Source organism: Macaca thibetana, chromosome 11, assembly GCF_024542745.1.
Source record: "Macaca thibetana thibetana isolate TM-01 chromosome 11, ASM2454274v1, whole genome shotgun sequence".
NCBI lineage: Eukaryota > Metazoa > Chordata > Mammalia > Primates > Cercopithecidae > Macaca > Macaca thibetana.
Window position 1 is genome coordinate 91,394,296 of NC_065588.1, and position 27,923 is coordinate 91,422,218.

Consider the following 27,923-nt stretch of genomic DNA (forward strand, 5'->3'; position numbering starts at 1 on the left):
TTTGAAAAGACAGAGAAGAGCTGTGGGCATAGGCCTTTTACAATTAAACAATCTTTAAACCAAACCTACAGACTTTATTATAAATAAGATGATGAAGCTATAAGATTTCTTTCCTTAAATCTCTGGAGAGATTTAAGTTGGTAAGAACATTCTGATAGGAAACATGTCCAACCTAATGAATGGTACTTCTTTATTTTTCTCCTTAATAAAGCTTTAAAATTAGGATAATCAGTGTGTTTAACAGAAATCATTTGTTAAGAATCACAGCCTTCTTTATGACATTACATTTTATTAAATAATTGAACATACTTGAAACAAATGCTAATACTGTCGACTTAGTCACAGCAAGTTTTTTTCTGAGAACTATTAATACGACATTTTAATTTCAGGCTGATCTCTTTTCCATTCAGTATCTGAGAAGGATCACTTGCCATGAGACACTGCCTATCATTTGCAAGTAAAGTTTAAATGCAAAGAAAACCAGTATTTTATAATCTTCATATAGAAAAGGGTTAAAAATATCGATCTTAAACAAAATCAAAGGAGAGAAAAATAAAGGATAGTATTTTCATTAAAGATGGATAAAATCCAGAATTGAGGAAGAGGTGAGGAAATAAGCACTGATCTTCATACACTGCTGACGTGAGCATAAACTGGATCAACATCTTTTCAGAGAACAATTTGGAAGTACCCATCAAAAGTTAAAATGTACACCTTCTCGACCCAGCAATTTCACCTCTAAGAAACTATTTTATAGAAATACAGTCATGCATAGCACATTTTAATTTCAACAATGTACCACATATACAATAAAATACCATATTTTTATGGAAACTTCTCTATATTTAGATACACAAATATTTACTATTGTGTTACAACTGCATATGGTATTGAGAACAGTAACACACTATGCAGGTTTGTCCTAGGTTTGTAGCCTAGGAGCACTAGGCTATAGCATATAGCCTAGATGTGTAGTAGGTTTGTGTAAGTACACTCTATGATGTTCACAATGACAAAACTGCCTAATGATGCATTTCTCAGATTACATAGCCATCGTTAAATGAGCAACGCATGCCTATACTAACATGACTATACTAACAAAAGTGGGCAAAAATACATATACAATGCCACAAAATGCACATTGTAGTACTGGATATAATAACAAAACTGGCAACAATCCAAATGTCTACTAATAAGGAATGAATAAGTGTATAAACTGGAATACTATAATAGAAGCCATGAGAAAAAAATGGGGTAAATTTACATGTACTAACATAGGAAGAAGTCTATGAGTGTAAAAAGCAAGGCAAAGAATAGGATGTGTAAATATGTGTATGTATTTAATTGTCTAATAAATATCTCATGGAAAAATTCTAGTAGGACACCAAACCGTTAATAGTGGGGTTAGTTACCTCTGGTGAGTGAGGTTTTACTTTATAATCCTATACTTCAATTATTACTTTAAACATTAAAAAAAAAAGTTAAAAACTAACATGACGGAAGTTAGAGTAAATTCAGTTTCACTTTTAACTGATTCTAAAGTTTTAAGGAGGAAACAGCTAACCAAAGTAGTTTACTAGTACACACAGGAAAGGAAAAATAAATGGAGAAAAATCAGAGCTGGCTTATGCTATGCATCTTGTAATAAGAAAATACCTTGGCATTGTTGGAGAAGCTCAGAAAAAAAGGAGTATAAGTGCAAAGGATAAGAATACCAAAATTATTACTAAGGAAAAAAGACACAAGTGGCAGATGAGAAATAACCTACCAGATTATTGTGTTTCTAAAAGAAAAGTGAAAGGACTGTAGAAACCAACTACAGAAAGATATCTATTTACATTTATCCAAACCCCAAACCAAAAATCCTGATGGTATAGCTAGTTATGTTTTTAAAAAGTTCAATTAGGAGGCCAGGCACGGTGGCTCACGCCTGTAATCCCACAGCACTCTGGGAGGCCGAGGTGGGTGGATCATGAGGTCAAGAGATCGAGACCATCCTGGCAAACATGGTGAAACCCTGTCTCTACTAAAAATACAAAAAATTAGCTGGGCGTGGTGGCGGGCTCCTGCAGTCCCAGCTACTCGGGAGGCTGAGGCAGGAGAATGGTGTGAACCTGAGAGGCAGAGCTTGCAGTGAGCTAAGATCAGGCCACTGCACTCCAGCCTGGGGGACAGAGCGAGACTCCATCTCAAAAAAAAAAAAAAAAAAAAAAAAAAAACATAAAAAATAAATTTTAAAAATAAAAATAAATAATAAAAAATAAAATAATAATAATAAAAATAAATTTTTTAAAAAAAAGTTCAATTATGTTAGGAAAGAAAAACAGCAAGCCTACTCTAAAAAGATGGTCTTTAAGGAATGAAGAAAAATTACCTTTTATTATCTACTTAGCAGTAGGCAATGGCTTAGATACATTTACATTCATTATCTCACCTATGTGATGTAGTTCATAATCAAGCATTTCTGCTCCTAATTTACAGACACTAAGCCTCATTTAGGTTACTTGGTCCAAAGACACAAAAGCCAGCAGATGCATAAAAACAGAATTTGAATCTTTTTGCTCCTTTATACCTCCTTACACAATTTAGCAAGTAAAATGCAAAAGTCAAATTTCTCAGTAGAGACTCCTCCATTTAACGTTAATATTTTGCTGTGTTAAGGGCATGTTTGCTACCAGTTTTTCCTGTTAGGAAAATAAATGAGTGTTGTACTTTATGTTCAAAACATCTTTCCTTTAAGAAGCAAAAAGAGCTGAGTAGAGACTGTAGTTAAGTTTATCACTAAGGCATCTAGAAGAAAAAAAAAAAAAGGCCGGATATGATGGTTCATGCCTGTAATCCCAGTACTTTGGGAAGCTGAGTTGGGAGAATCGCTTGAGGCAAGGGGTTCGAGGTCAGCCTGGACTACATAGTGAGACCTCCATCTCTAGTTTTTAAAAAAGCATTAACTTGCAAAACACTAAATATGTTAATTTCTTTTACAAATAGGTACAGGTATTTTTCTCTAACTACTACACTATATTGTGGGTTTACTTTTTTGTTTTTTTTTTTTGAGGTGGAGTCTCCCTCTGTCACCCAGGCTGGAGTGCAGTGGCATGATCTCAGCTCACTACAACCTCCATCTCCTGGATTCAAGTGATTCTCCTGCCTCAGCCTCCCACATAGCTGGGATTACAGGCGGCTGCCACCATGCCTGGCTAATTTTTGAGTTTTTAGTAGAGACAGGGTTTTGCCACGTTGGCCAGGCTGGTCTTGAATTCCTGGCCTCAAGTGATCTGCCTGCTTTGGCCTCCCGAAGTGCTGAGATAATAGGTATGAGCCACTGCGCCTGGCCTACATTGTTAATATTCATTAAAATATGTATATAGGACTCACAATTAGAGGTTATATAATTGTTTATACTATTTACTTTCATAAAGGAATATAACTTTTGAGCCACTTATATCTGGTAATACTGAAGGCACCAGTCCTCAGGGAAAAGTATCAGTGATACTGCAATGAACCCAAAAAATTACAGGTTTCAAAACCACAAAGTTACAGGAAACATTACATTATCTTTCAGTGGTAAAAGATTCAGCTTTCTGGCTTAGCATTTAATGGAAGGCTACTGATTACATTATTCAATAAATAAAGTTGCCTGTGGTAAATGGTGGTGGCTTGGAGCTTTTGGTTATATTGTAAGGATCTAGGTAGAGATGACTGCTGCCATACTTACTCCAGGCAAATCATGACAAGTACTCTCCACTACCCCGCAGTGGAATCTACCACTATTCACTTAACCTAAATTTTGCAGGGAAAACTTAAAACCACAACTGAATTACTCTAAGTACTGAAACTACAAATCTTAAAACAGAAAATCAATACCTTTGTAAAATACAGAAGCCTTGTAAAATACAAAGCTGCTAACCATGCACTGTTGAGTAAAATTATTTAAGTTACTGTTGCCTTGAATTAAAGTAAGTGATCAAAACAATCTTGATTTCGGAAAATGATTAATGTTGCTTATCTGTTTCTCTCTGTAAAATTATAATTTTGTCACCAACTTTTATATTTTTAGATAAAAATGCAACCTAATGCCAGTTTCTACTTTTAGAATAGCTTTTATTTCCATATAACAGAATTTTTCCATCATTATATCCATATGATTAAGTCAACACATAAATAAGATCTATGAATCATCTAGACGGGGATAAAAAATAAGAGTTTGCATAATGGCCTTGATTGCTAGATCAAGTTATTCTAATTACAAAGAATCTTGTGGTTGTTACATTGAAACTGATTCTCAATACAGATCACAGGAAAATGTGGCTACCACTATAAAAATGACTTATTTCATAAACAGACACTTCCTGAAGCCTTATTTTTGGTTTCTTCAACATCTGCGTTATTTCCATAGGATAATTATACTCAATTTAATAGAAGTACTTAAGATCAGTGGTGGTGTAAATAATTCAACGAGTTCAAACCACTCCCCAAAATTCCTCCCTTTTGTTGTTTTATTATAACTGATAGCTTATTATGAAAAATGTCACCAGGTTACTTTTTAGACATATGAATGTGAGTTACAAGATGAGTGAACTACACTTAATATTTTAAAATTAATCATTTGCTGGCCAGGCACAGTGGCTCACACCTATAACACCAGCACTTTGGGAGGCCGAAGTGAGCAGATCACTTGAGGTCAGAAGTTTGAGACCTGCCTGGCCAACATGGCGAAATCCTATCTCTACTAAAAATACAAAAATTAGCTGGGCTTGGTGGTGCACAACTGTAGTCCCAGCTACTCAGGAGGCTGAGGCATAAGAATTGCTTGAACCTGAGAGGTGGAGATTGCAGTGAGCCGAGATCATGCTACTGCACTCCAGTATAAGTACTTATTTTAAAAATTTTGGTAGATAATAGACTAATTGTTCTCCAGATTACCTCACCCTCGGTAGTGTGTACTTGGTTTTCTGTATCCTCACTATACTTGATACTATTGATCATTTCAGTAATTACAAAGCAGAAAAAAGACTCCCAACTAAATAAAAAAATCAACTGCCAATATGCAAATTTACATTACCTTTTTTCTACAAACAAACACACTGAACATTGGGCGAGGTGGTGCACGCCTGTATGGGAGGCTAAAGCAGGAGGATCACTTGAGCCCAGGAGTTCCAGATCAGTCTCAATGACAGAGGAAGAACTCATCTCTTAAACAAAAAACCCCCCACAAAACTAGAGAAATTCTGAAAGTTGAATGTTAAAAAAGGACTGACCATCATTTTAAAGGTTAACCATTCTAAATCAAGCTTTTAGCCTATGTAACTATAATATCTTGAGCATGATTTAATGCATAGTATAATGCTGATTAATAAACCAAATTATATACCTTTATAATAATGTTATAATGTTATACCTTTATAATAATGTTATAATAAATGTTAAATATACCTTTATTCAATTCTCTGTATGCCTTTTACAATCATGTTCACATGTTTGTTATATTCAAAATAGTTTCTAAGGATAAGGGGTGGGCAATTATTATTCCCACTTGGTAAACAGAAGAACAGGTATACAGGATGTGAAAGCGAATTGTTTACAAAATATATTGGTGAGTAGGGTCCTAGGAGTTGAATAAAAACTTTCTAACTTTGAAGAAAAACTTTCTAACTATGGGCTTAACTTTTTCCATTGTTTTGCCTTTAAACACACCAGTTATTTTAAAACAATTTAAATAAATTTGGCAAACTTTAGGTAAAGCTTGAGTTTCTTACAGTAGGCCATTTTCTATCTCATCTGATTTCTTCAGAACAGAATAGATATACTCTTTTTTTTTCTTTTTAAGAGACAGGGTCTAGCTTCGTCCCATGCTGGAGTGCAGTAAGCCATGTGATAATGGCTTACTTCAGCCTCGAACTTCTGGGCTCAAGTGATTGGCCCCCCCTTAGCCTCTAGAGTAGCTGGAACTACCAGTGTGCATCGCCATGCCCAGCTAATTAAAACATTTTGTTTCTCGCTCTGTCGCCCAAGCTGGTCTTAAACTCCTGGCCTCAAGCCATCCTCCTGCCTTGACCCCCCAAAATGCTGGGATTACAGGTGTTAGTTACCATGCCCAGCTTCAGATGTACTCTTGAGTGGTAAGACTAACCCTCTAAGTCACTGTAGTGGTACTATGGGGGTTTACATTTTCTTTTTTTTCTTTGAACCGCATGATTGGAAAACAATTATACTTTTAACATAACCACTGTAGGCAAAATTCAGCTCTTTAGTAACATACCTGGGATGAACACTGAAATAGTAGTGATGAGAGAAAAACAAGAACCTAGGGCAGTCTTACAGTCTCTCTATCTATGAGCCAATGAAAGGCCTGTTACAAATGCTAGCCATAATCTATCAATTCTACTGATTCTGTTCCATCCAAATTCTTAACTTAGTCAAACTACAAAATATGGATACTCTTCCACATAAATACAAAGAAAATACTAGTTAGCTGCCATGATTTGTCATATGAATGACCCAACTTGAAGCTATGTTATACTGTTTTATCCTTTAATGCAAATCTTCCCAAAGTAAAAGTTTTGTTTAATGTACATTTGTGCTACAAAATCACATTTATAGTCAAGATTTCAAAACACTCACCCTAGCGCCTGGAAAGAAGGAATCGAAAGTGCCCAGTGCATTGATAAGAACAGCAGTCTGGAGGCAGACTCCCCAATGTAGTGCACATTCAGGTACTCAGGCATAGGAGAAGGCATGGTGAGCTAGTATGAACAGGGATTTAGGTAAATTATCTTATGACTGAAAAGTTCTAAATTATCATTTCTTTGAAAAAGTTGAATGTAAACATAACACATCAAATGAGAGCTAATATATTCATGAAAAAAGCTAATCTTGAAATAATCCAAGTCACTAGAATTTACAGCTAACAGGGCTTAGAATAAATAAGTAGCCCATCGTTTCTGACAAGCCAATATTCAGACAAGCAGAACCTCAATAAATATCAACTATGATATTATCTGGTTATGTTACTTCCTGTCTTGGTCTAACAATGTGTTTCTTTTCCTTCTTTCTCTCTATTAATGATAGCATACAACAAATTCAGTTTAAGGAAAAATCCTGTCTGCTAAATGTTTCTTTCATTTAGGGTAAGGCGTTAACAAATTAAAATGCTTACAAGACCAGGAGAGTACGGAGTGCAACAGGCTTGCTTGTACCAACTGGGAAGAGCATATTTATTCCCGGATAAAGGGTACAGCTGTGAATTGAATTCAGTGCAGTGAAAACATATTGAATTGTGGGCTCAGCACTGCCAGCTCTTTCAGTTTTTCAAAGAGCACATTCTGTGTGAAACCTCCCTATTTAAAAAAAACTGGCAGGCCGGGCATGGTGGCTCGTGCCTGTAATCCCAGCACTTTGGGAGGCGGAGGTGGGCGGATCACAATGTCGAGAGATCGAGCTCATCCTGGCCAACATGTTGAAACCTCATCTTTACTAAGATACCAGAAAAAATTTAGCCATGCGTGGTGAGTAGTCCCAGCTACTCAGGAGGCTGAGGCAGGGGAATCGCTTGAACCAGGGAGGTGGAGGTTGCAGTGAGCCAAGATCGTGCCACTGCACTCCAGCCTGGGTGACAGAGTGAGACTCCATCTCAAAACAAACAAACAAAAACCCAAAAAAACCCAAACTGGTACTAAATTAAAAAATATATATTTTAAAAATTACAAGTATGCCTGTAGACATACTACTAGCAAGTGATCAGTTTATATTGCTGATCCAGTTCTTTAAAATGTCTGACCACTGTTGAAAATTTTTCTACTTTGTAATTACTGAAATGATCAATAGTATCAAGTATAGTGAGGATACAGAAAACTGGGTACACACTACTGAGCATGGGGTAATTTGGAGAACAATTAGTCTACTATCTACCAAAATTGTTAAAGTACATGCAGTACCACTTCTAAATCTCTGTTCCAGCAAAATACTTGCATACATGCACAAAAAAGCATGTGTAAGGATGTCCATTGCAGCTCTACATCTAACAATGAAATTAAATGCTGGCAACAACCCACATTTCTATCTCTAGAGAAAAGAATAATCCATGTTATAGAACATATGTGGGCATTAAAATTGGAAAGATAAACTGAGATGTAATGGCATACAAAAAATCTCACAGACATCTAAGTAGAAAAAACTGTAAAACAGTATGTATTAAATAGATGACCCACTTTATGTTAAAGAGCGCATATTTAGGTATACCTAAAAAGTACAGAAGGAAACACATCACATAGTTAACAGTGGCTACCTCTGGGTGGGGTAGGTAGATGTGCCCACATTCATTTTTCTAGGGAATGGCTATTATAGCTTTCATCAGATTCTCAAAGGTATCTTTTTTTTTTTTTGAGATGAAGTCTCGCTCTGTCACCCAGGCTGGAGTGCAGTGGTGTGATCTCAGCTGTCTGCCAGGGTTCAAGTGAGTGTCTTTTCTCAGCCTCCCCAGTAGCTGGGACTACAAGCGTGTGCCACCAACCCAGCTAATTTTTTTGTATTTTTAGTAGAGACAGGGTTTTACCACGTTGGCCAGGCTCGTCTCAAACTCCTGACCTCAGGTGATCAGCCTGCCTCGGCCTCCTAAAGTGCTGGGATTACAGGTGTGAGCCACCGCACCTGGCCCCTCAAAGGTATCTTCTAGCTAAAATACCGCACCTGGCCCCTCAAAGGTATCTTCTATCTAAAATTTAGGCTTGAGGTTTGAAACAAAGAAAAGTTAGATAAAAATGTAAAAAAAAATCCTGCCTTTGTTCATTATTAGCCAAGAATGGTTTACCTATTTTGGTACCAAGTAATAAAAGAAAAGGACAATTAATAGTTGAAATTCTGCAAGTGAGAAGAAAATTTTTTACATATTTAAGAATGTCTGGGAAAGGTTTATCACAGCAGTAAGTTAAAATACAATTATTTAAGACAATTCTTGGCTGGGCGCAGTGGCTCGTGCCTGTAATTCCAGCACTTTGGGAGGCCATGGTGAGAGGACTGCTTGAAGCCAGTAGTTCAAGACCAGCCTGGGCAACATAACAAGACCCGTATCTACAAAAAAAAAAAAAAAAAAAAAAAAAAAAGAAATTAAAAATTTAGCCAGGTGTGATGGCTCACACCTGTATCCCAGCAGCTCGGGAGGCTGAGGTGGAAGAGCTGCTTTTGAGACCAACTTGGGAAACACAGTGAGACCTCATCTCTAAAAATAAAAAAATTAGCTGGGCATGGTGGTGTGCACCTATAATCCCAGTTACTTAGCAGACTGAGGCAGAAGGATCCCTTGAGCCCAGGAGGTAGTGGCTGCAGTGAGCCAGGATTGTGCCACTGAACTCCAGCCTGGGTGACAGAGCAAGACCACATCTTAAAAAACACAATATATCATATCTTTTCAGAATTACCCAAGGTGAGTAAAAAGAAAGTCTGAAAAACTAAGGGAATTACCAAAAATTACTAGTTTTGGGGGAAGGGGCAACTAAGATGCAAAACAACAACAAAAAAGTCCTTTGTAGGGATGGGCATGGTGGCTCAGGCCTGTAATCCCAGCACTTTGGGAGACCAGGGCAGGCAGATCGCTTGAGGTCAGGAGTTCAAGACCAGCCTGCCAACAAGGTAAAACCAGATCTCTACTAAAAATACAAAAAATTAGCCGGGCATGGTGGTGTGCGCCTGTAATCCCAGCTACTCGGGAGGCTGAAGTGCCGAGAATAGCTGGAACCCAGGGGTGCACTGGGCCAAGATTATGCCACTGTACTCCAGCCTGGGAGACAGAGCAAGACTCTGTCTCAAAAAACAAAACGAAACAAAACAAAAATCCTTTGCAAAATAGTTTAAAATTGCACTTAAATATTAATACTTGTAATGTGTAAACACTGGATATAATGGTTTTGCTTTACACAACAGTGGTGGTAACTCTGAAAACTTTCTGCTGCTTTATTCATAAAATGTAAATAGTTTACAACACACACTAAAGGGACTCATTATTTAAAATATTACTACACACACCATGTTGAGTTAACTTATAGAGAGAAAATGTGTCATAATCTATCTGTTTTACATGCTCAATAAAACTCTAGTATTCTGAATCAGAAAGCTAACGCTGGCTGAAGAAACAATAGTCCATTTAACAAGTCTTTGAGACTGAAAAGACAAAGATTTATTCCTACATATAGAGAGAGTGAGCTTCCTCAAAATGCCTGTAGATCTTTAGGTTTATAAATCGAATTATACACATTTTTCAAATTAGAAAAGTTCAATATATTGAGCTGAATTTTTAAAGAGCATTGACAAGAACTAAACCTAACCAATCTATTTTACAAGTTATTAGATGCCTCTACATATCTTTCTAGCAGTTTCTGTACTGAAATCTTGTAACAGCCTGCATGATATAGCTTTTTTTTTTTTGGAGATGGAGTCTCACTGTCACCCAGGTTGGAGTGCAGTGGTGCTATCTTGGCTCACTGAAACCTCTGCCTCCCAGGTTCAAGCGATTCTCCTGCCTGAGCCTCCTGAGTATACAGGTGCCCGCCACCTGGGAATACAGGTGCCCGCCACCACGCCCAGCCAATTTTTTTTTTTGTATTTTTAGTAGAGACGGGGTTTCACCATGTTGGTCAGGTCTTGAACTCCTGACCTTGTGATCCACCCGCCTCAGCCTCCCAAAGTGCTGGGATTACAGGTGTGACCCACCGCGCTCGGCTGACATAGCTTTTGAAAAATCACTGCATGGCCGGGTGTGATGGTTTAAGCTTATAATCCCAGCACTTTGGGAGGCCGAGGTGGGCGGATCATTGGAGCTCGTGAGTAACATACAGCCCAGCATGGGCAACATGATGAAACCTCGTCTGTATTAAAAAAAAAAAAATACAAAAATCAGCTGGGAGTGGTGGTGCATGCCTGTAGTCCCACCTACTCAGGAGGCTGAGGTGGGAGGATGGCTTGAGTCTGGGAGGCAGAGGCTGCAGTGAGTTGAGATCACGCCACTGCACTCCAGCCTGGGGTACAGAGCTGGTCTTAAAAAAAAAAAAAAAAATCCTTGGAGGCTGAGCACAAGCACAGTGGCTCAGGCCTATAATCCCAGCACTTTGGGAGGCTGAGGTGGGAAGATCATTGCTTGTGGCCAGGAGTTTGAGACCACCCTAGGCAACACAGTGAAACCCCATCTCCACACAAATATAAAAAAAGCATTTGAGTCAGGAGATCTGGATTCTGCTCCTGACTTTTCGTTAATCACTTCGCCTAATTACCAGTATGACCCTAGATTACATATTTATTCAGTAACTATTTACTTAGAGTTCACTGGGAAGCAGTAAGTGCTACTGTCTCAGTGGAAGAATAAAATAAAAACTGAATGAATGAGCTATAGAAAGGGCTAAGAAAGCTAATGGCATGTGTGAGAAATGATGGGCAGCTGGGTCAGAATGTGGAGGGCCCTAAAAGGTCAAGTTATAGAGACTGGACTTAATTTCATAACATGGGCAATGGGAAGCTACTGAAGGATGGTAAGTAGTGGAGTGACATAATTTGATTTTTAACAAATGTAACGCTGGTACCAGCACACAGGACAAGATGGAAAAGAAAGACTGGAAGCAAATATATTAGGGTAACAAATCAAGAAAGGAATTTTAAAAGGCCTAAAATATGGTGAAGGAAATGAAAAGGGAGGGAGAAAATTCAAGCAATAGAATGGTTAAAATTCAGTTATGGAGTGAGAAGAGTGAGGCTTAGGGAGAATAACTTCCTCTAAAGTTGCAAACATGGGTGACCAGAAAGACTGATTCTAATATGAAAATAATAAATTTTTTTTTTTTTTTGAGACGGAGTCTTGCTGTCGCCCAGGCTGGAGCGCAGTGACCAGATCTCGGCTCACTGCAAGCTCCGCCTCCCGGGTTCCCGCCATTCTCCTGCCTTAGCCTCCCGAGTAGTTGGGACTACAGGCGCCCGCCACCTCGCCTGGCTAGTTTTTTGTATTTTTTATTAGAGACGGGGTTTCACCGTGTTAGCCAGGATGGTCTCGATCTCCTGACCTCGTGATCCACCCGTCTCGGCCTCCCAAAGTGCTGGGATTACAGGCTTGAGCCACCGCGCCCGGCCAAAATAATAAAATTTTAGAAATAAGTATATGCAATTTCCAAAACCACCTCACTTCTGTTGTATATATACAATTTCTAAAATGGGAATATGATCTACCATGATTATTCTTCTAAGGAGATTTTAAGAATCAAGTGAAACAAAGTACATGAAATCATACCAAAAATTATGAAGCTTAATAAAAATCTTTTTTTTTTTTTTTAAAAGATGGAGTCTCGTTCTGTCACTTAGGCTGGAATGCAGCGATGCAATCTTGGCTCACTGCAACCTCCGCCTCCCGGGTTCAAGCAATTCTTCTGCCTCAGCCTCCTGAGTAGCTGGGGTTATGAGCATGCACCACTACGCCTGGCTAATTTTTGTATTTTTAGTAAATACGGGGTTTCGTCATGTTGGCCAGGCTGGTCTCCAACTCCTAACCTCAGGTGATCTGCCCGCGTAGGCCTCCTGAAGTGCTAGGATTACAGGCATAAGCCACCACGCCTGGCCAATAAAAATCTCAAATATTACTATTGCCCTTGATTTTTCAAAATCAAACTTCAAGTTTCATTATTAGACTACTTCTCCTTACTATCAAGATTGCTTTGAACAAGACACTAAAAATCTCCACATCTCTTTCTTCATCCATCAAATGAGAATAAAAATTCTAACCCTGCCAGGTATGGTGGGTCATGCTTGTAATCCCAGCACTTTGGGAGGCTGAGGTGAGAGGATTGCCTGAGGCCAGGAGTATGAGACAAGCCTGGGCAACAAAGTGAGATCCCATCTCTACAAAAAAAATTTTTTTAATTAGCTGGGTATGGTAGCACATGCCTATGGTCTCAGCAACATGAAAGGCTGAAGCACGAGGATCCCTTGATCCCAGGAGGTCAAGGCGGCAGTGATTATGCCACTGCACTCCAGCCTGGGTGAGAGTGAGACCCTATCTCAAAAAGAAAGAAAAAAAAATTAAAAATTCTAACCTCAACATATGTGGTGAGGCCCAAAGGAAAGAGTGTACGTGAAAATATGCTGCAAACTACAGTGTACATAGAAATGCAACAGAGGAACAAAATGCTATTCAGCTCAGCAAGTAAGAGAGGATTGAGTTGTTTGATTACAGATGTAGGGTCTTGAAACCCATGACCAGAAAACTTCAATGTGAGAACCATGAAATTACCAGACTCTAGGAGCTAAGCAGGGAAATCACTGAAAAGTAAAATATTTGACTTCACAAGGCTGTAAGTAAGACTCCAAGAAAGGTGAAGCGGTCCTTTTCAGGAGAGTAAGAAAATTTATAGTGCTGACTGTGAGGATACTTAGGAAGACAAAGATGGAATGACAAAAGCCAATCCTAGGAAGAAAAAAAAGTTGTAATTTGCCAAATTCTTCTCTCCAGAACATTTCAAGGAATCAAAAACTTTGAGGACTAACATCAGCAATAAACAGGTAAACTACCCCTACTTTCTAAAGAGCACTCTGTCCTTTTCCCTCATAGTGAGGCCTGTTCCTACATCTGTCTCATTTCTTTCTTCCTCCCATTTAAATCCAACGCAGAACATAAACCTAAGAAAACAAAAGAATGTCTTTTATCTAGAATAAGAAAGAACAATGGGAAAAAATCAACTTTTGCCTTGCTCCACCCTTGTCCATAAATCTTACCGTAATTTTTTAGAATATTATTCCAATTACTTTTTCTTATAGCACTTATAAAAAATTTTCCTGTAGAGTGTAGAAAAAAACATTTCTAATTTTTTCCATGTAAATTATCTTTGGTAAAATTTTACATAAAAATAGGCTTCACTGATATATTTTATTGACTACATCAAATTACACTATTTTAAGCCAAAGAGTTTCTCTGCGGCTATTTCTACCAAGTCAAATTTTTTAAATACAAATATTACTTTGCACTCATAATTTCTACTGATACACATATTTATTTGATAGCTGTACATATTCTCCTTAAAAAAATCCATGGAATTTTATAATCTATAGTAAAATGAGCAACCCTCAGGTATTCCAGGACTACTATATATTGCTAAGTGAAATCTATATGCATTCAATCCCTTTGCATACATCTTGCTAACAGTATCCACAGCTGAGTGGTTAAAATGGAGGCGTCAAAACAACAGGATATTAATGTAGGATCTCCACAGTGAGCATGGCTATAACTCTGTCCAAGCATTATTTGAATGACAAATCAAAGGGTAGAAAGTGATTTTCTAGTCTTCTACATGTATTATATCTAGTATTCTGCATGTATTGTTTCTGTCATAAAAAGTTAGGTTGGTGAAAAAGTAATTGCAGCCTTAAAAGTAATGGCAAAACCCACAATTATTTATGGGAACAAAATAAATTATAAATGTACCTTCTCCAAAATGGCTAAAAAGTATAACTTAACAACTAAAAGTTAAAATATATTACATGTGTATCTTTTTAAATTTTATTATGTAATTTTTATTTATAATAGAGATGAGGTCTTGGCATGTTGCCCAGGCTAGTCTCCAACTCCTGGGCTCATGCAATCCTCTGGCCTCAGCCTCCCAAAGTACTGGGATGACAGGTGAGAGCAGCTGCACCTGGCCAATTGGTATCTTATAATAATGCTGGAAGCCAGCTAATTAAGGTGATACGTAACAAATGGAGTTATCTGTAATTACTATGGTAAGAACAAACTATCTGGGTCTTACTGATTTACAATATGGTAGTAGCTAGGCATTGAACAAAAGCAGTCCATTCAACACATCATGAATGCCAATACTTAAAAGTTTAATAAAATGTGCTGAAAAGTTATAAAAGCTAACATTTATAGATTTAAACCCAATAACTGCTATTATAACTGATTTAATAACAGGATGCTTTATTAAGCCATTATCTTACCTACATAAGGCTTTAGCCTCCTGCATAGATGCACACTAACATGCCCAGCTTATTCAGTATCTTGATAATCAACAGCAGAGAAAAGCCTAAAAAATTTTTGTTTCTATATGCAGATGAGTTTTTTTTCTTTTTTGAGACAGAGTTTCGCTCTTGTTGCCCAGGCTGGAGTGCAATGGCGTGATCTCAGTTCACTGCAACCTCTGCCTCCCAGGTTCAACCAATTCTCCTGCCTCAGCCTCCTGAGTAGCTGGGATTACAGGCATGCACCACCACGCATGGCTACTTTTGTATTTTCAGTAGAAATAGGGTTTCTCCATGTTGGTCAGGCTGGTCTCGAACTCCTGACCTCAGGTGATCTGCCCACCTGGGCCTCCCAAAGTGGTGGGATTACAGGTGTGAGCCACTGTGCCTGGCCCAGATGAGTATGTTTTAGCTGCTGTTTTGAAATTCTATCAGGGATATTTCTGACTTCAAAAGCACAACAAACATACTTTGATTTTTGAAAGGTAGATCAAAATCAAGCAATACAACATGCAAGTTTAAAAAAACATATAGAAATACCCTGAAAGCTACATGTGAATCGCTGAGAAGTGGTCCCTCTTTTTCGGTGTAATTTATGCTTGAATCTCCAGTGATTAGGTGTACACTTCCTTCCATGCCTGCTACTGAGCTCTGGCAGGCTGTGCTCTCTCCTGGATTCAATGCTTTTGCAAGAGTGTCAAATGCCCTGTATGAAGATATCAGAAGCTGTGAGCTTGACCAAACACCACAATAAAATAACAATTCTACATAGGATTCTAGAATTAAGATTTAAGCCTAAAAAAACTGGTCAGGCTGGTCTAGAACTCAAGTGATATGTCCGCCTCAGCCTTCCAAAGTGCTGGGATTACAGGCGTGAGCCACATGCCTGGCCTAAAGTCTCTTTTTAAAATCGTGCATAATTAAGGGGGAGAAACATCTTCATATTTTCATACAATAATATGCTTTTAAAAGTTATATATTTTTACCGCTTGAGCCCAGGAGGGCAGGGCTGCAGTGAGCTATGATCACACCACTGTACTCCAGCCTGGTTGACAAAGCAAGACCCTGTCTCAATTAAACAAAATTCTTGTTAATGAATTATTTTTAAAAAACATTATATTTTTGATACTACAAGACTATCAGTCTATTTATTTTGTATACAAAAGTTACTTAGAACAAGGAAAAGAACTTATGTTTACTTTATTATGCACAGTACAATAGGTCTTAAATTTTATTTAAAAATTCAGAAAACATTTTACTTTACTCATGTTTATTTTTTTTTTTTTTTTTTTTTTTTTTTTTTTTTTTTTTGAGACGGAGTCTCGCTCTGTCACCCAGGCTGGAGTGCAGTGGCCGGATCTCAGCTCACTGCAAGCTCCTCCTCTCGGGTTCACGCCATTCTCCTGCCTCAGCCTCCCGAGTAGCTGGGACTACAGGCACCCGCCACTTCGCCCGGCTAGTTTTTTGTATTTTTTAGTAGAGACGGGGTTTCACCGTATTAGCCAGGATGGTCTCGATCTCCTGACCTCATGATCCACCCATCTCGGCCTCCCAAAGTGCTGGGATTACAGGCTTGAGCCACCGCGCCCGGCCTCATGTTTATTTTTGAAACACGTTCTCCCTCTGTCAGCCAGGCTGGAGTGCAGTGGCATGATCATGGCTCACTGTAATCCTGAACTCCTGGGTTCAAGAAAGCGATCCTTCCACCTCAACCTCCCGAGTAGCTGGGACTACATGTGCGCACCACCATGCTCAGCTAACTTTTAAATTAGCTGTAGAAACTGGGCCTCACTATGTTGCCCAGGCTGGTCTCCAACTCCTGGACTCAAGCAATCATGCCACCTGAGCCCCCCAAAGTGCTGAGATTACAGGCATGAGCTACTGCACCTGGGCAGAGAGTATTTTAAAATGTGTGGTCACACAGCTAAATATAAACTGTAACAATTTGATATTAGAATAATAACAAACTAATGTTACTAAATACTCAAAATAGTTCCCCATATTTTTAATAGGCCTCCTAGAGTTTCTTGAAATCTCATGTTCAACCAAGTACTACTTATTGTGACTCTTAAATGTAGTTTATTCAATATATATATTTTGTTGTTTGAGAAAGAGTCTCGCTCTGTCGCCCAGGCTAGAGTATAGTGGCATGATCTCAGCTCACTGCAACCTCTACCTCTGGTGTTCAAGCGATTCTCCTGCCTCAGTCTCCCAAGTAGCTGGGATTACAGGCATGCACCACCACACCCAGCTAATTTTTTTCATTTTTAGTAGAGATGGGGTTTCACCATGTTGGCCAGGCTGGTCTCAAACTCCTGAACTCAGGTGATCCACCCACCTTGGCCTCCCAAAGTGGTAGGATTACAGGCGTGAGCCAGCACGCCTGGCCAATTCAGTGTATTTTTATCGTATCTTTTTTTTCCTTTAGAGATGGGGTCTAGTTGCTGGTTGACTCAAAATCCGAGGCTGAAGTGATCTGCCCACCTCAGCCTCCTATACACTAATGTGTTCAGCTTATTCATATTTTAAATGATAAACTCAGTGTAGGAAAAGCCTGAATAAATTGTTTCTATATCCTAAGCATTAGTATTTACAGAATAAAAAACAGAATTCTGATACTACTTTCTTCAAGTATAACTTAAAACTGTAGTTGATTAAATCTTTTACATTAATTTTCATCACTAGAAATTGAGGAGTAGGATCAACATGATTGCTGAGAATGACAAATATTTCACTCTCCATACACATCTTCATCTTTAGAAGAAGAAAATTCCTAAGTTTTAAGACTACGTTTAATCTTCTAATATTCATTTATTGATTTTGTCATTTAGAATATAACTTGTCATACTGAATGCAAGTTTTCAGTTAAAACTTACTATGCCTTTATTTTTCTAAGTGAAAATAGAAATGTAGGTTAAGGATTCCTAATACTAAAATCCAAAATGCTCTAAAGTCAGAAACTTTTTGAGCACCAACATGATGCCGCAAGTGGAAATTTCACACCTGACTTCTCATGATGGGCTGCAGTAAAAATGCAGGTGTATAACAGTTTATTCCCTGTCCAAAAGGGAAAAAAGACCCTCCCAGCTGAGATAAATCTTTTCTGCACACGCCCAGATTCCCCCAAGCAAGCACACCCACTACAGGCCAGACATGCCAATGGCAGGTTCCCCTGATTCCCCATAAGGAGCAAAGATCTATGTGCATTACTCACTGTGGATTTTTGCATATTCTCTTCTTTGTGGTGTAAAGATATTTTTGAAAAGGTCAGAAAGGCCTGCATGGTACCCAGAGTAATGCAAACATTCCAAAATCTGAAATCTGAAATGTTTCTGGTCTGAACAAAGCATTTCAGATAAGGGATAATCAACCTGTATTTGTTTTCTGAAACTTTTATAAATAGCACATAAAAATGTTTTAAGAAATACTGAAAGGCATGTAAACAAAAGGACATTGATAATCAAGAGAGACCTTACCTTGAAACATCACCGTTGGTCTGCATTTCTTGAAATTCACACAAAGAGGTATCATCATTGCTTAAGCTTTCAATCATAGACATTTCATTACTATTTTGAGAAAGATCTTTAGTTTTTCCAAGATTCGCTAATGATGTAACCACACTGGCCAATGTACTTAAATCTCCCTGACATGATTCAGCCTTTAAAAAGAAGGGTATTAAAATTCTGTGAATTGGTATCAGTATTTTTTTCAATCTGAAATATCCAATTATAGATTATGATATGCCAAGAAAAAAGAAGAGCATGATAAATGAAACCTGGAAAGTTAAAGGGCTCTGAGCTTTCAGAAATTTCTTGAGGAAAATACAAATTTAAAAACATCAGGTATATTTCTTAAGAAATGTTTATACATATGTGTATATATATTTTGAGATGGAGTCTCGCTCTGTCACCAGGCTGGAGTGCAATGGCATGATCTCAGCTCACTGCAACCTCCGCCTCCTGGGTTCAAGCGATTCCCCTGCCTCAGCCTCCCAAGTAGCTGGGATTACAGGCACATGCAACCACGCCCAGCTAATTTTTTGTATTTTAGCAGAGATGGGGTTTCACCATGTTGGCTAAGATGGTCTCGATCTCCTGACTTTGTGATCTGCCCGCCTCAGCCTCCCAAAGTGCTGGGATTACAGGTGTGAGCCACCGCGCCCGGCAATATATGTTACTTTTTTTTTAAGAGACAAGGTCTTCCTTTGTCACCCAGACTGGAGTACAGTGGCACGACCATAGCTCACTGCATCCTCAAATTTCTGGGCTCACGTGATCCTCCTGCCTCGGCCTCCTGAGCAGCTGAGACTGCAGGTATGCACTGCTATGCCTGGCTCGTTTTTTCATTTTTAGACATGGAGTCTTGCTGTGTTGCCCAGGCTAGTCTTGAACTCCTGGCCTCAAGTGATCCTCCCTGCCTCAGCCTCCTGAGTACAATTTCTAAAACTTACTATACAAACTATAAACTTGTATGGAATATAAAGAATACTAGTGAAGGGGGAAAAGGGCAAATGAATTGTTGAACAGACTTCCTAAGATGCCAACTTTTGCCAGACACTGTGTTAATTGTGTTAAAAGGCACTGTGTTAAACACAAACATTAAAAGAAATAGATCAGTTACCCATTATTCTCTTCACTTTTTCGTTACTGGAGTTGAAAACTCTCTATATAGGTAAGATACTGATCTTTCGATTTGTCTTTTTTTTGAGACAGAGTCTCACTCTGTTGCCCAGGCTGGAGTGCAGTGGTGTGATCTCAGCTCACTGCAACCTCCACCTCCTGGGTTCAAGTGATCCTCCCAGCCTCCTGACTACGGGCGCACACCACCATGTCCAGCTAATTTTTTTATTTTTTGTAGAGATGGGGTTTCATCATGTTGCCCAGGCTGGTCTCAAACTCCTGGGCTCAAGTGATCTACTGCCACAGAATCCCAAAGTGCTGGGATTATAGACATGAGCCACCATGCCTGGCTTGTCTTCATTTTTTAATGTTTGTTGAAAATATGCATATTATTTGTGCATTAACTACAATTATTTTATAAAAAAGAATTTTCGCTCAACTCTTTCACAACCTCAGAAATATAATTTGTACAGGAAAGGCAGGAAAGTACTTTTTCTTTTACTTAGTTATCAATTTTCAGAGCAAGAAGTTGATACCCTAGCAATTTCTAATTGTGATAGATGAGTTTTTCTGAGTATAATTTTTAATTCATAGATTTTCATATATTTGATGCTTTATTTTATTTAAATTTATTACCAATCTAATGAAAAGCCTTTTAACTTGCCTTCTATGGCCTACTGGGCCAATCCCTTAATGGTATCGTTTTGATTAATACTTTCTTCATGGTTTTTCTTTTTGGTGTTTTTTTTTTTTTTTTTTTTTTGAGACAGAGTCTCACTCTGTCGCCCAGGCTGGAGTGCAGTGGCGCTATCTTGGCTCACTGCAAGCTCTGCTTCCCGGGTTCACGCCATTCTCCTGCCTCAGCCTCCCGAGTAGCCGGGACTACAGGCGCCCGCCACCTCGCCCGGCTAATTTTTTCCATTTTTAGTAGAGACGGGGTTTCACTGTGTTAGCCAGGATGGTCTTGATCTCCTGACCTCGTGATCCGCCCGCCTTGGCCTCCCAAAGTGTGGGATTATAGGCGTGAGCCACCGCGCCCGGCCCTTCTTGGTGTTCTTAATCCTAAAATAACACATATGTTCCCATGATGTTTCATTTATTATAACAATTATTCAGTTTCTGTGAGATTTATTTTGGTGAATCAGTAGAATAAAACAATTTTTGTGCCCTCCCCGAATTAATCTATGGTCCAAAAATCATTTACTGAAAACCCTACCAGTTAGGTTCTTACATAATTAATACCCATACATGCATTTTATTTAACCTCCATAACAACCCTGTGAAATAGAAATCATCATTCCTCTATCGCCAACCAGAAGAATGACCCAAATAGTAGAAGTGGGACTGGCTGACTGCAAAAGTCTATGCTTTTTTTTTTTTAGAGACACTCTATTGCCTAGACTGGAGTACAGGGGCATGATCATAGCTCACTGCAGCCTTGAACTCCTAGGCTCAAGTAATCCTCTGCCTCAGCCTCCCAAATAGCTGGGACTACAGGTATGTAACACCATGTCTGGATAATTTTTTTTGTTTTTAGAGACAGAGTCTTGCTGTGTTTCCCAGGTTGGTCTCAAATTCCTAGCCTCAAGGAGCTCTTCAACTTCAGCCTCCCGAGTTGCTGGGATACAGGCTTGAGCCACTGTGCCCAGAAAAGCCCACAATGTTAAGCACTGCCCCAAGAATTTTTCTTATATTTGAATAAAAAGTACATTAGTTACAATTTTTAAATGCTTTAATATTCACCTAAAACTTAGTTTATATATTCTCTTCTCTCTAGCAACACATCTAACTGGATTCTTAAGTTTTTGCCCCTAAAGATTCTTAGTCAACATAAAAAACTTTCATCTTGTGACTTCAGAGTTTTGGGGTCATTTGTCAGAGAAGCTTACCATAAGGTTGTCCTAACAATTTCATACAGAGATACACAAGAGAGCACAGTGTCTGAGCAGAGTAGTCTGTCAACGAAATCTAGTTCCCTTCCTTTCCTGAAGGAGTTAATATGTCAATAAAACCAATTATCATTCTAATCTTGAATCATGTAAACAGGGCTAAGTGAAGTTTTCCAAAACATACGGCAAGAGGCCACTGCCTCACCTAGCAATTACATGCTAAAGCCCAATCTGTAAGACAGATACTCTTATTACTCTTATTTTACAGATGAGAAAGTGAGGCACTAACAGGTCAAATAACTTGCCTAATGTTATATAGCTAGCAAGTGGTAGATGAAATTTGATTTCGGAGCCTAAGTATTTAGAGTACCTTAAAGTAGCAAGTGACAAATATATAACGAATCTTGCCTAAGTAGGACAAATAATCTTTTAAGTTATATAAAATCAGATCCTGGCTAGGCAGTGGCTCATGCACATAACCCCAGCAATGTGGAAGGCCGAGGTAGGAGGATTACTTGAGCCCAGGAGTTCGAGACCAGCTGGGTAACACAATGAGACTTGGTCTCTACAAAAATAGGAAAAATTAGCCAGGCACAGTGGCATGTGCCTGCAGCCCTCGCTTCTTGGGAGGCTGAGGTGAGAGGATCACTGGAGCCTGAGAGGATGAGGCTGTGGCAAGCCATTACTGTGCCACCACCGCACCCCCAACTTGGGTGACAGAGGGGACCCTGTTTAAAAACCAAACAAACAAAAAACCCAGATCATAGGCTGAGAGAAACCCTGATTGTAGGCTTCCTAAAATCTGTTTTCAGATATGAGTTTTCAGGAGAAATTTTTGTTTCTTGTTCTCCCAAAGGGCTTCTGACAAATACAGAAATTCTTCATGTTCAATTTAAATAAACAAACTGTTTTTCTTTTAGACCCTTGGTCTAACGTAGAGCTGCTCCAATCTCTAAGAGAACTGGATGACCTGGATACATGATAGGAGAGCTCTTGCAGTCCTATTCCTACTCTTGACTCAAGTTAAGTATTTTGATGGAGGTGAGCTGAGAATTTCCTTTTACCTGAAATATTTAAATATGTTAAGTATTTTGGCACTAAAAAAAAAAAACCATGTATTTTGGGACTAACAAATCTGTGAGGGAACATAAAAGAAATATTAAGAATTTTACACCTATAAATGTCTTTTACTGAGGACTCGTATTTCAAGATGAGGGAAGAGTATGTGTTTGTTGCTTTCATGTTGAAGTGATAATCATCCTAGTGAAATTAGGAACATTTCTGATTTTTTGTTTTTTTGTTTTTTTTTTGAGACAGAATTTCACTCTTGTTGCCCAGGCTGGAGTGCAGTGGTGCCATCTTGGCTCACCGCAACCTCCACCTACCGGGTTCAAGCGATTCTCCTGCCTCAGCCTCCCGAGTAGCTGGGATTACAGGCATGTGCCACCACACCCAGTTAATTTTTCTATTTTTAGTGGAGACGGGGTTTCTCCATGTTAGTCAGGCTGGTCTTGAACTCCTGACCTCAAGCGATCCACGTGCCTTGGCCTCCCAAAGTGCTGGGATTACAGGTGTGAGCCACCGTGCCCGGCTGAACATTTCTAATTTACGTTAAAAAAAAAAAAAAAAGGCATCTTGTAATGTGGAATATTTAAGAACAAAGCAATTTACCAAAGCAAAGGAAGCGATTAGGAAAACATTTTAAAATGCTTAAAAATATCTAAGCTTTAAATTGTACTAAACACACCTTATCTGATGTCATCAGCACAGTTGACTCAGTTTTTACTCCAGATGGATGAATATTCACGAACATTCCTGAATCTAAAAGTCCTGTTGACCTGTAACAAATAAGCACACATTTTGGCCTGAGTTTCATTGGGAAGAAAAACAAAATGACCAGCTACTCAGTGTCTGTTTTACTTTACCTTGTAGTTTCACTATCTGTTACAAAAGTTGGAGTTGCAGTTAATGGGCTACGAAGGTCCTTTCGGATATAGATTTTTTCTGTTGAAGCGGCACAGTTGGAAGATTTTTCTCGTGATACTTCAATGGGTTTTCTTTCACATTGGACAGCTACAAAAATGTGTTAAACTATTATATCACAATATAGGATTTACAGACAATTATAAATGTAAGCTGTAGGTAAGCTTAATGCTGCTAATAGGAGACATGGTTACCATACTAAACTCCAAAGATAACCATCAATCTTTAGAAATTATGTGCGAGTTCAACAAAGTTGCTTTAGATTAGTAAAACTAACCAATTTGCATCTCTCATTCTTTTTTCTCTCCCTGCTCCCCCATTCCTGTGATAAAAATGAAAAGGAACTCTTTTTTAAAAGTTCACCATCAAGAAGAAAGAACTAAAGTTAGTAGTCACTTACCTATCTATATGAGAGCTTTAAACAAAATGAAGTGAAATTTAATCCATTGAAAAAATACTGAAAGGAACAAAAAGGCCTAAGGTAGATCTTTTATTAATGAAGGGCAAGAGATTTTTGAGAAGTAATTCAACTACTTGGTCTTCCTTTCTAAAATATAATACATAGTATTTGTAAGAATTTTATCTCATAACACTTAGGAGATAGTAGAGTAAGGTTGTTAAACTGCCAGGATTCAAAGCCAGCTTATGCCACTTACATTAGTTGTATGACCTTGAGCAGGTTTCTCAACCTGTTTACCCAAATGTAAAATGGGTAACCTGGTACCTACTGCAGAGAATTGCTGTGAGAGTAAGTTAATACATATGCTAAGTGCAGTGTCTAGCATAGTGCGAGCTCAATCAATACTAGGTACTGTCATTATCTTACTAATCACCTTTTAGTAGTTTAATCAAAAAGTAAACTGGTATCTTAAGCTAGTTAAACTTGCTGCCAAACTACAAATACGTGCTTTTTACACAGGTATTCAATAAATATTAGTGGAAAAAATAAAAAATACATACGTATGTCTGTATTCTTATATTTTTAGTTGGAAAACTGTAAACTAAAAAGTATACATATTTGACCTATTTTAATTTGTTAATTTCAATACTCTTCTAGTTTGCTGGAATCTTTAAAAAGTATTTTCTCCTTAAAAGCTAATACATACAGTCTTGCTTCATTCCAAACGCAATACATCTCTGTAACCTGCAGTATTGACAGCGGTTTCGGTGGTGCTTATTAATAATACAATCCTTTGATCCTCGACATGAATATACTAAATTTTTTCGGATGCTTCTTTTAAAAAATCCTTTGCAGCCTTCACAAGTTACTGCTCCATAATGACGTCCTAGAGATAAAATGTTTAAGAAAACATAAAAGTCACATTATTTCAGAACAGACATGAAATAAGCCAATTTCTTCCCTTTAAACAACATGAGGTGAAACTGATTTTTGAGTTTCTGACATAAAAAACAGTTTTAGAAGTTATTTTTATTTATTTATTATAATTTTTTTAGAGACAGGATCTCACTCTGTGGCCCAGGCTGAAGTGCAATGGTGCAATCACAGTTCACTGCCGTCTCGAACTACTGGACTCAAGTGATATCCCAAAGTAGCTGGAACTACAGGCTTGTGCCACCACAACTGACCAGTTTTGTTATTTTTTTTTTTGTAGAGACAGTCTTGCCATCTTGCCCAGGTTAGTCTTGAACTCCTGGCCTCAAGCGATCCTCCTGCCTCCACTCTCAAAGTGCTGGGATTACAGGCATGAGCCATCTCACCTGGCCTAATGTAATATGTTAGTAAAGATCAGAAGTCATCATTTTTAAATGATTCCTTGGCCAAAATTTCTAGTTTTCCCATTAAAACATTTTTCCACAGCTGGGCATGGTGGTTCATGCCTGTAATCCCAGCACTTTGGGAGGCCACGGCAGGTGGATCACTTGAGGTCAGGAGTTCGAGATCAGTCTGGCCAACATGGTGAAAGCCCATCTCCACTAAAAATACAAAAATTAGCTGGGCGTGGTGGCACACACCTGTCGTCCCAGCTACCCAGAAGGCCAAGGCAGGAAAATTGCTTGAACCCAGGAGGGAGAAGTTGCAGTGAGCCAAGATTGCACCACTGCATTCCAGTCAGGACAACACAGCAAGACTCCATCTCAAAAAAAAAAAAAAATTTTTTTTACATATTCACTTTCAAAAGTGAAATATGCATTTTATTTCATTACAAATCAAATTAAACTGCACTGAAGTAAAAAAATATATAAGTGAATAAAGAGCTTTGGAACCAGGCATGGTGGCTCACACCTGTAATTCCAGCACTTTGAGAGGCCAAGGAGGGGAGGGTGGATCACCTGAGGTCAGGAGTTTGAGACGAGCCTGGCCAACATGGTGAAACCCCATCTCTAACAAAAATACAAAAATTAGCCGTGTGTGCTGGCACACACCTGTAGCCCCAGCTACTTGGGAGGCCAAGGCAGGAGAATTGCTTGAATCCAGGAGGCAGAGGCTGCAGTGAGCTGAGATCATGCCACTGCATTCCAGCCAGAGCAACAGTGAGACTATCACAAAAAAAGAACTTCGGGAAAAAATTAGTTAAATTTTATAGGCTACAAATATTAACAATAAAAGTGACATACTTTAAGTAGAAGAAACATGGTAGTGTGGTAGTTATTTCAACAACACAACACATATAGGAGGTTATTTTTTTTTCTTTTTTTATTTTCAGGAGGTTATTCTTAATGTTACCTGATGCTTTGTCTCCACACACTACGCAAAGATCAAAAACCTTATTTGGTCCCTGGTCTGGAGAAGAATTATCTGTTAGGAGCTAAAAAAAACAAAACAAAACAAAACAAAAACCTGTTGTTACTCAGTAGCACTCATTCTATTAAAAAAATTAAAGAACATTCAATTGGTCTTGCTTTGTTGCTTTCTTTTTCACAAGTTATTTTTAAACTTTGTACTCTATGAAGAGCTCAGAACCTTTCCATGTGGAATGACGTGACAAAAATAAGCTTGTAATAGCATGAAGAGATAACTCTGAACCTTTTAAATAGAAAAGGGGCTATAAATAAATTTCCTTGAGGTAATTATAATCATGCAGATGTGGTTGCTATACAAAGGTATGGACTTAAAAAGCTCATCACTAGGCACAGCTAATAAGATACTGGCAAAGGAAACTAGTTTCTTCTTTAAAAAACAAAAAAAGGCCGGGTGTGGTGGCTCACACCTGTAATCCCAGCACTTTGGGAGGCCGAGGCAGGCGGACCACCTGAGGTCAGGAGTTCAAGACCGGCCTGGCCAATGTGGTGAAACCCTGTCTCTACTAAAAATACAAAAAAATTAGCCAAGTGTGGTGGTGTGTGCCTGTTAATCCCAGCTACTTGGGAGGCTGAGGCAGGAGAATCACTTGAACCCTGGAGGCAGAGGTTGCAGTGAGCTGAGACTATACCACTGCACTTTGGCCTAGGAGACAGAGCGAGACTCCGTCTAAAGAAAAAAAAAAAAAAAGGAAACTAGTTTCTTCCTTTAGGTTTATATTTCAACTTTTTCATCATTTTCTTTCAATCTTGAAATGTGAACAAATAAATTCAATTAAAAAATGGTATGGCATTTGAACTCCTTCAGGAATACTTCTGATTTTACCACCTTTAAATGGTTCTTAAAATGACTGCCCCTTACTATGTAATATATAGCATCATTTCTTCTTATATCACCACAAAAATCAGTCTTCAATAAGTACTTAAACAAAACAAAAACTTCTGGTACTAGATGTCCTATGAAAACATCTATGACCAAGTATTACTCTTTTCTTTAATAGCCTACCTGTTAAAAATGCTGCTGATCTTTTATCTATTATTCCTAAGTCTGGAAGGAGATATTAAGAGATGAAGGGATTTGCCCACGTTCCTGAGAAAAACATCAGACCAAGTCCAATAGTGGGGCATCCTACAATATACCTGGCCAGTACTCCTCACACAACTGTCAAGGTCATCAAAAACAAGGAAAGTCTGAGAAACTGTCCTAGCCAAGAGAAGCCTAAGGAGACATGTCAACTCAATGCAGGAAGGTATCCTGGATGGGATCCTGGGACAAAAAAAAGCCATTAGGCAAAAACTAAGGAAAATCTAAACACCTATAGACTTAGTTAACATTGTATCAGTATTGCTCATTAATTGTAATATATCATGAATGTAAAATGTTAATAATAGGGGAAACTGTGTGTATTTATGGGGGAGTAATATGAGAACTCTGTTCTATATGCTCAGTTTTTCTGAAAATCTAAAACTATTCTAAAAAATCAAGTCTACAGGGTGTCAGGATGGCTGAGTGGTCTAAGGCGCCAGACTCAAAAAATCAAGTCTACTACTTTAAGAAAGAGAAATTAAGGTACGTATAATGTTATACTTTTTTTGTGACTTCTGTCTTGTTGATAAAATAACTTCTTATAAATCTGTGACTGTATCCACTTTCTACCTTTATTTCCAAAACTAATACAAATATCATTGGATG

The 27,923-nt window shown here is 38.4% G+C and overlaps 2 protein-coding genes across 6 annotated transcripts in view; one reads left to right on the top strand and one right to left on the bottom strand.

The window, feature by feature from the left end:
• Window positions 1-27,923, top strand: part of METAP2 (methionyl aminopeptidase 2) — an 817,888-nt gene that overhangs the window by 345,615 nt on the left and 444,350 nt on the right. The gene's annotated exons all lie outside the window — the stretch shown is intronic.
• NR2C1 (nuclear receptor subfamily 2 group C member 1) overlaps window positions 1-27,923 on the bottom strand; it is a 51,523-nt gene that overhangs the window by 11,678 nt on the left and 11,922 nt on the right. For all 5 annotated transcript variants that reach the window (XM_050747172.1, XM_050747168.1, XM_050747171.1 and 2 more), the window contains exons 4-10: window positions 26,157-26,238; window positions 24,577-24,756; window positions 23,413-23,560; window positions 23,235-23,325; window positions 18,456-18,637; window positions 15,520-15,685; window positions 6,622-6,743 (exon numbers count right to left, since the gene is read on the bottom strand). In XM_050747172.1, coding sequence (XP_050603129.1) covers window positions 6,622-6,743; window positions 15,520-15,685; window positions 18,456-18,637; window positions 23,235-23,325; window positions 23,413-23,560; window positions 24,577-24,756; window positions 26,157-26,238 — 971 coding nt within the window. The remainder of the gene's footprint in view (window positions 1-6,621; window positions 6,744-15,519; window positions 15,686-18,455; window positions 18,638-23,234; window positions 23,326-23,412; window positions 23,561-24,576; window positions 24,757-26,156; window positions 26,239-27,923) is intronic.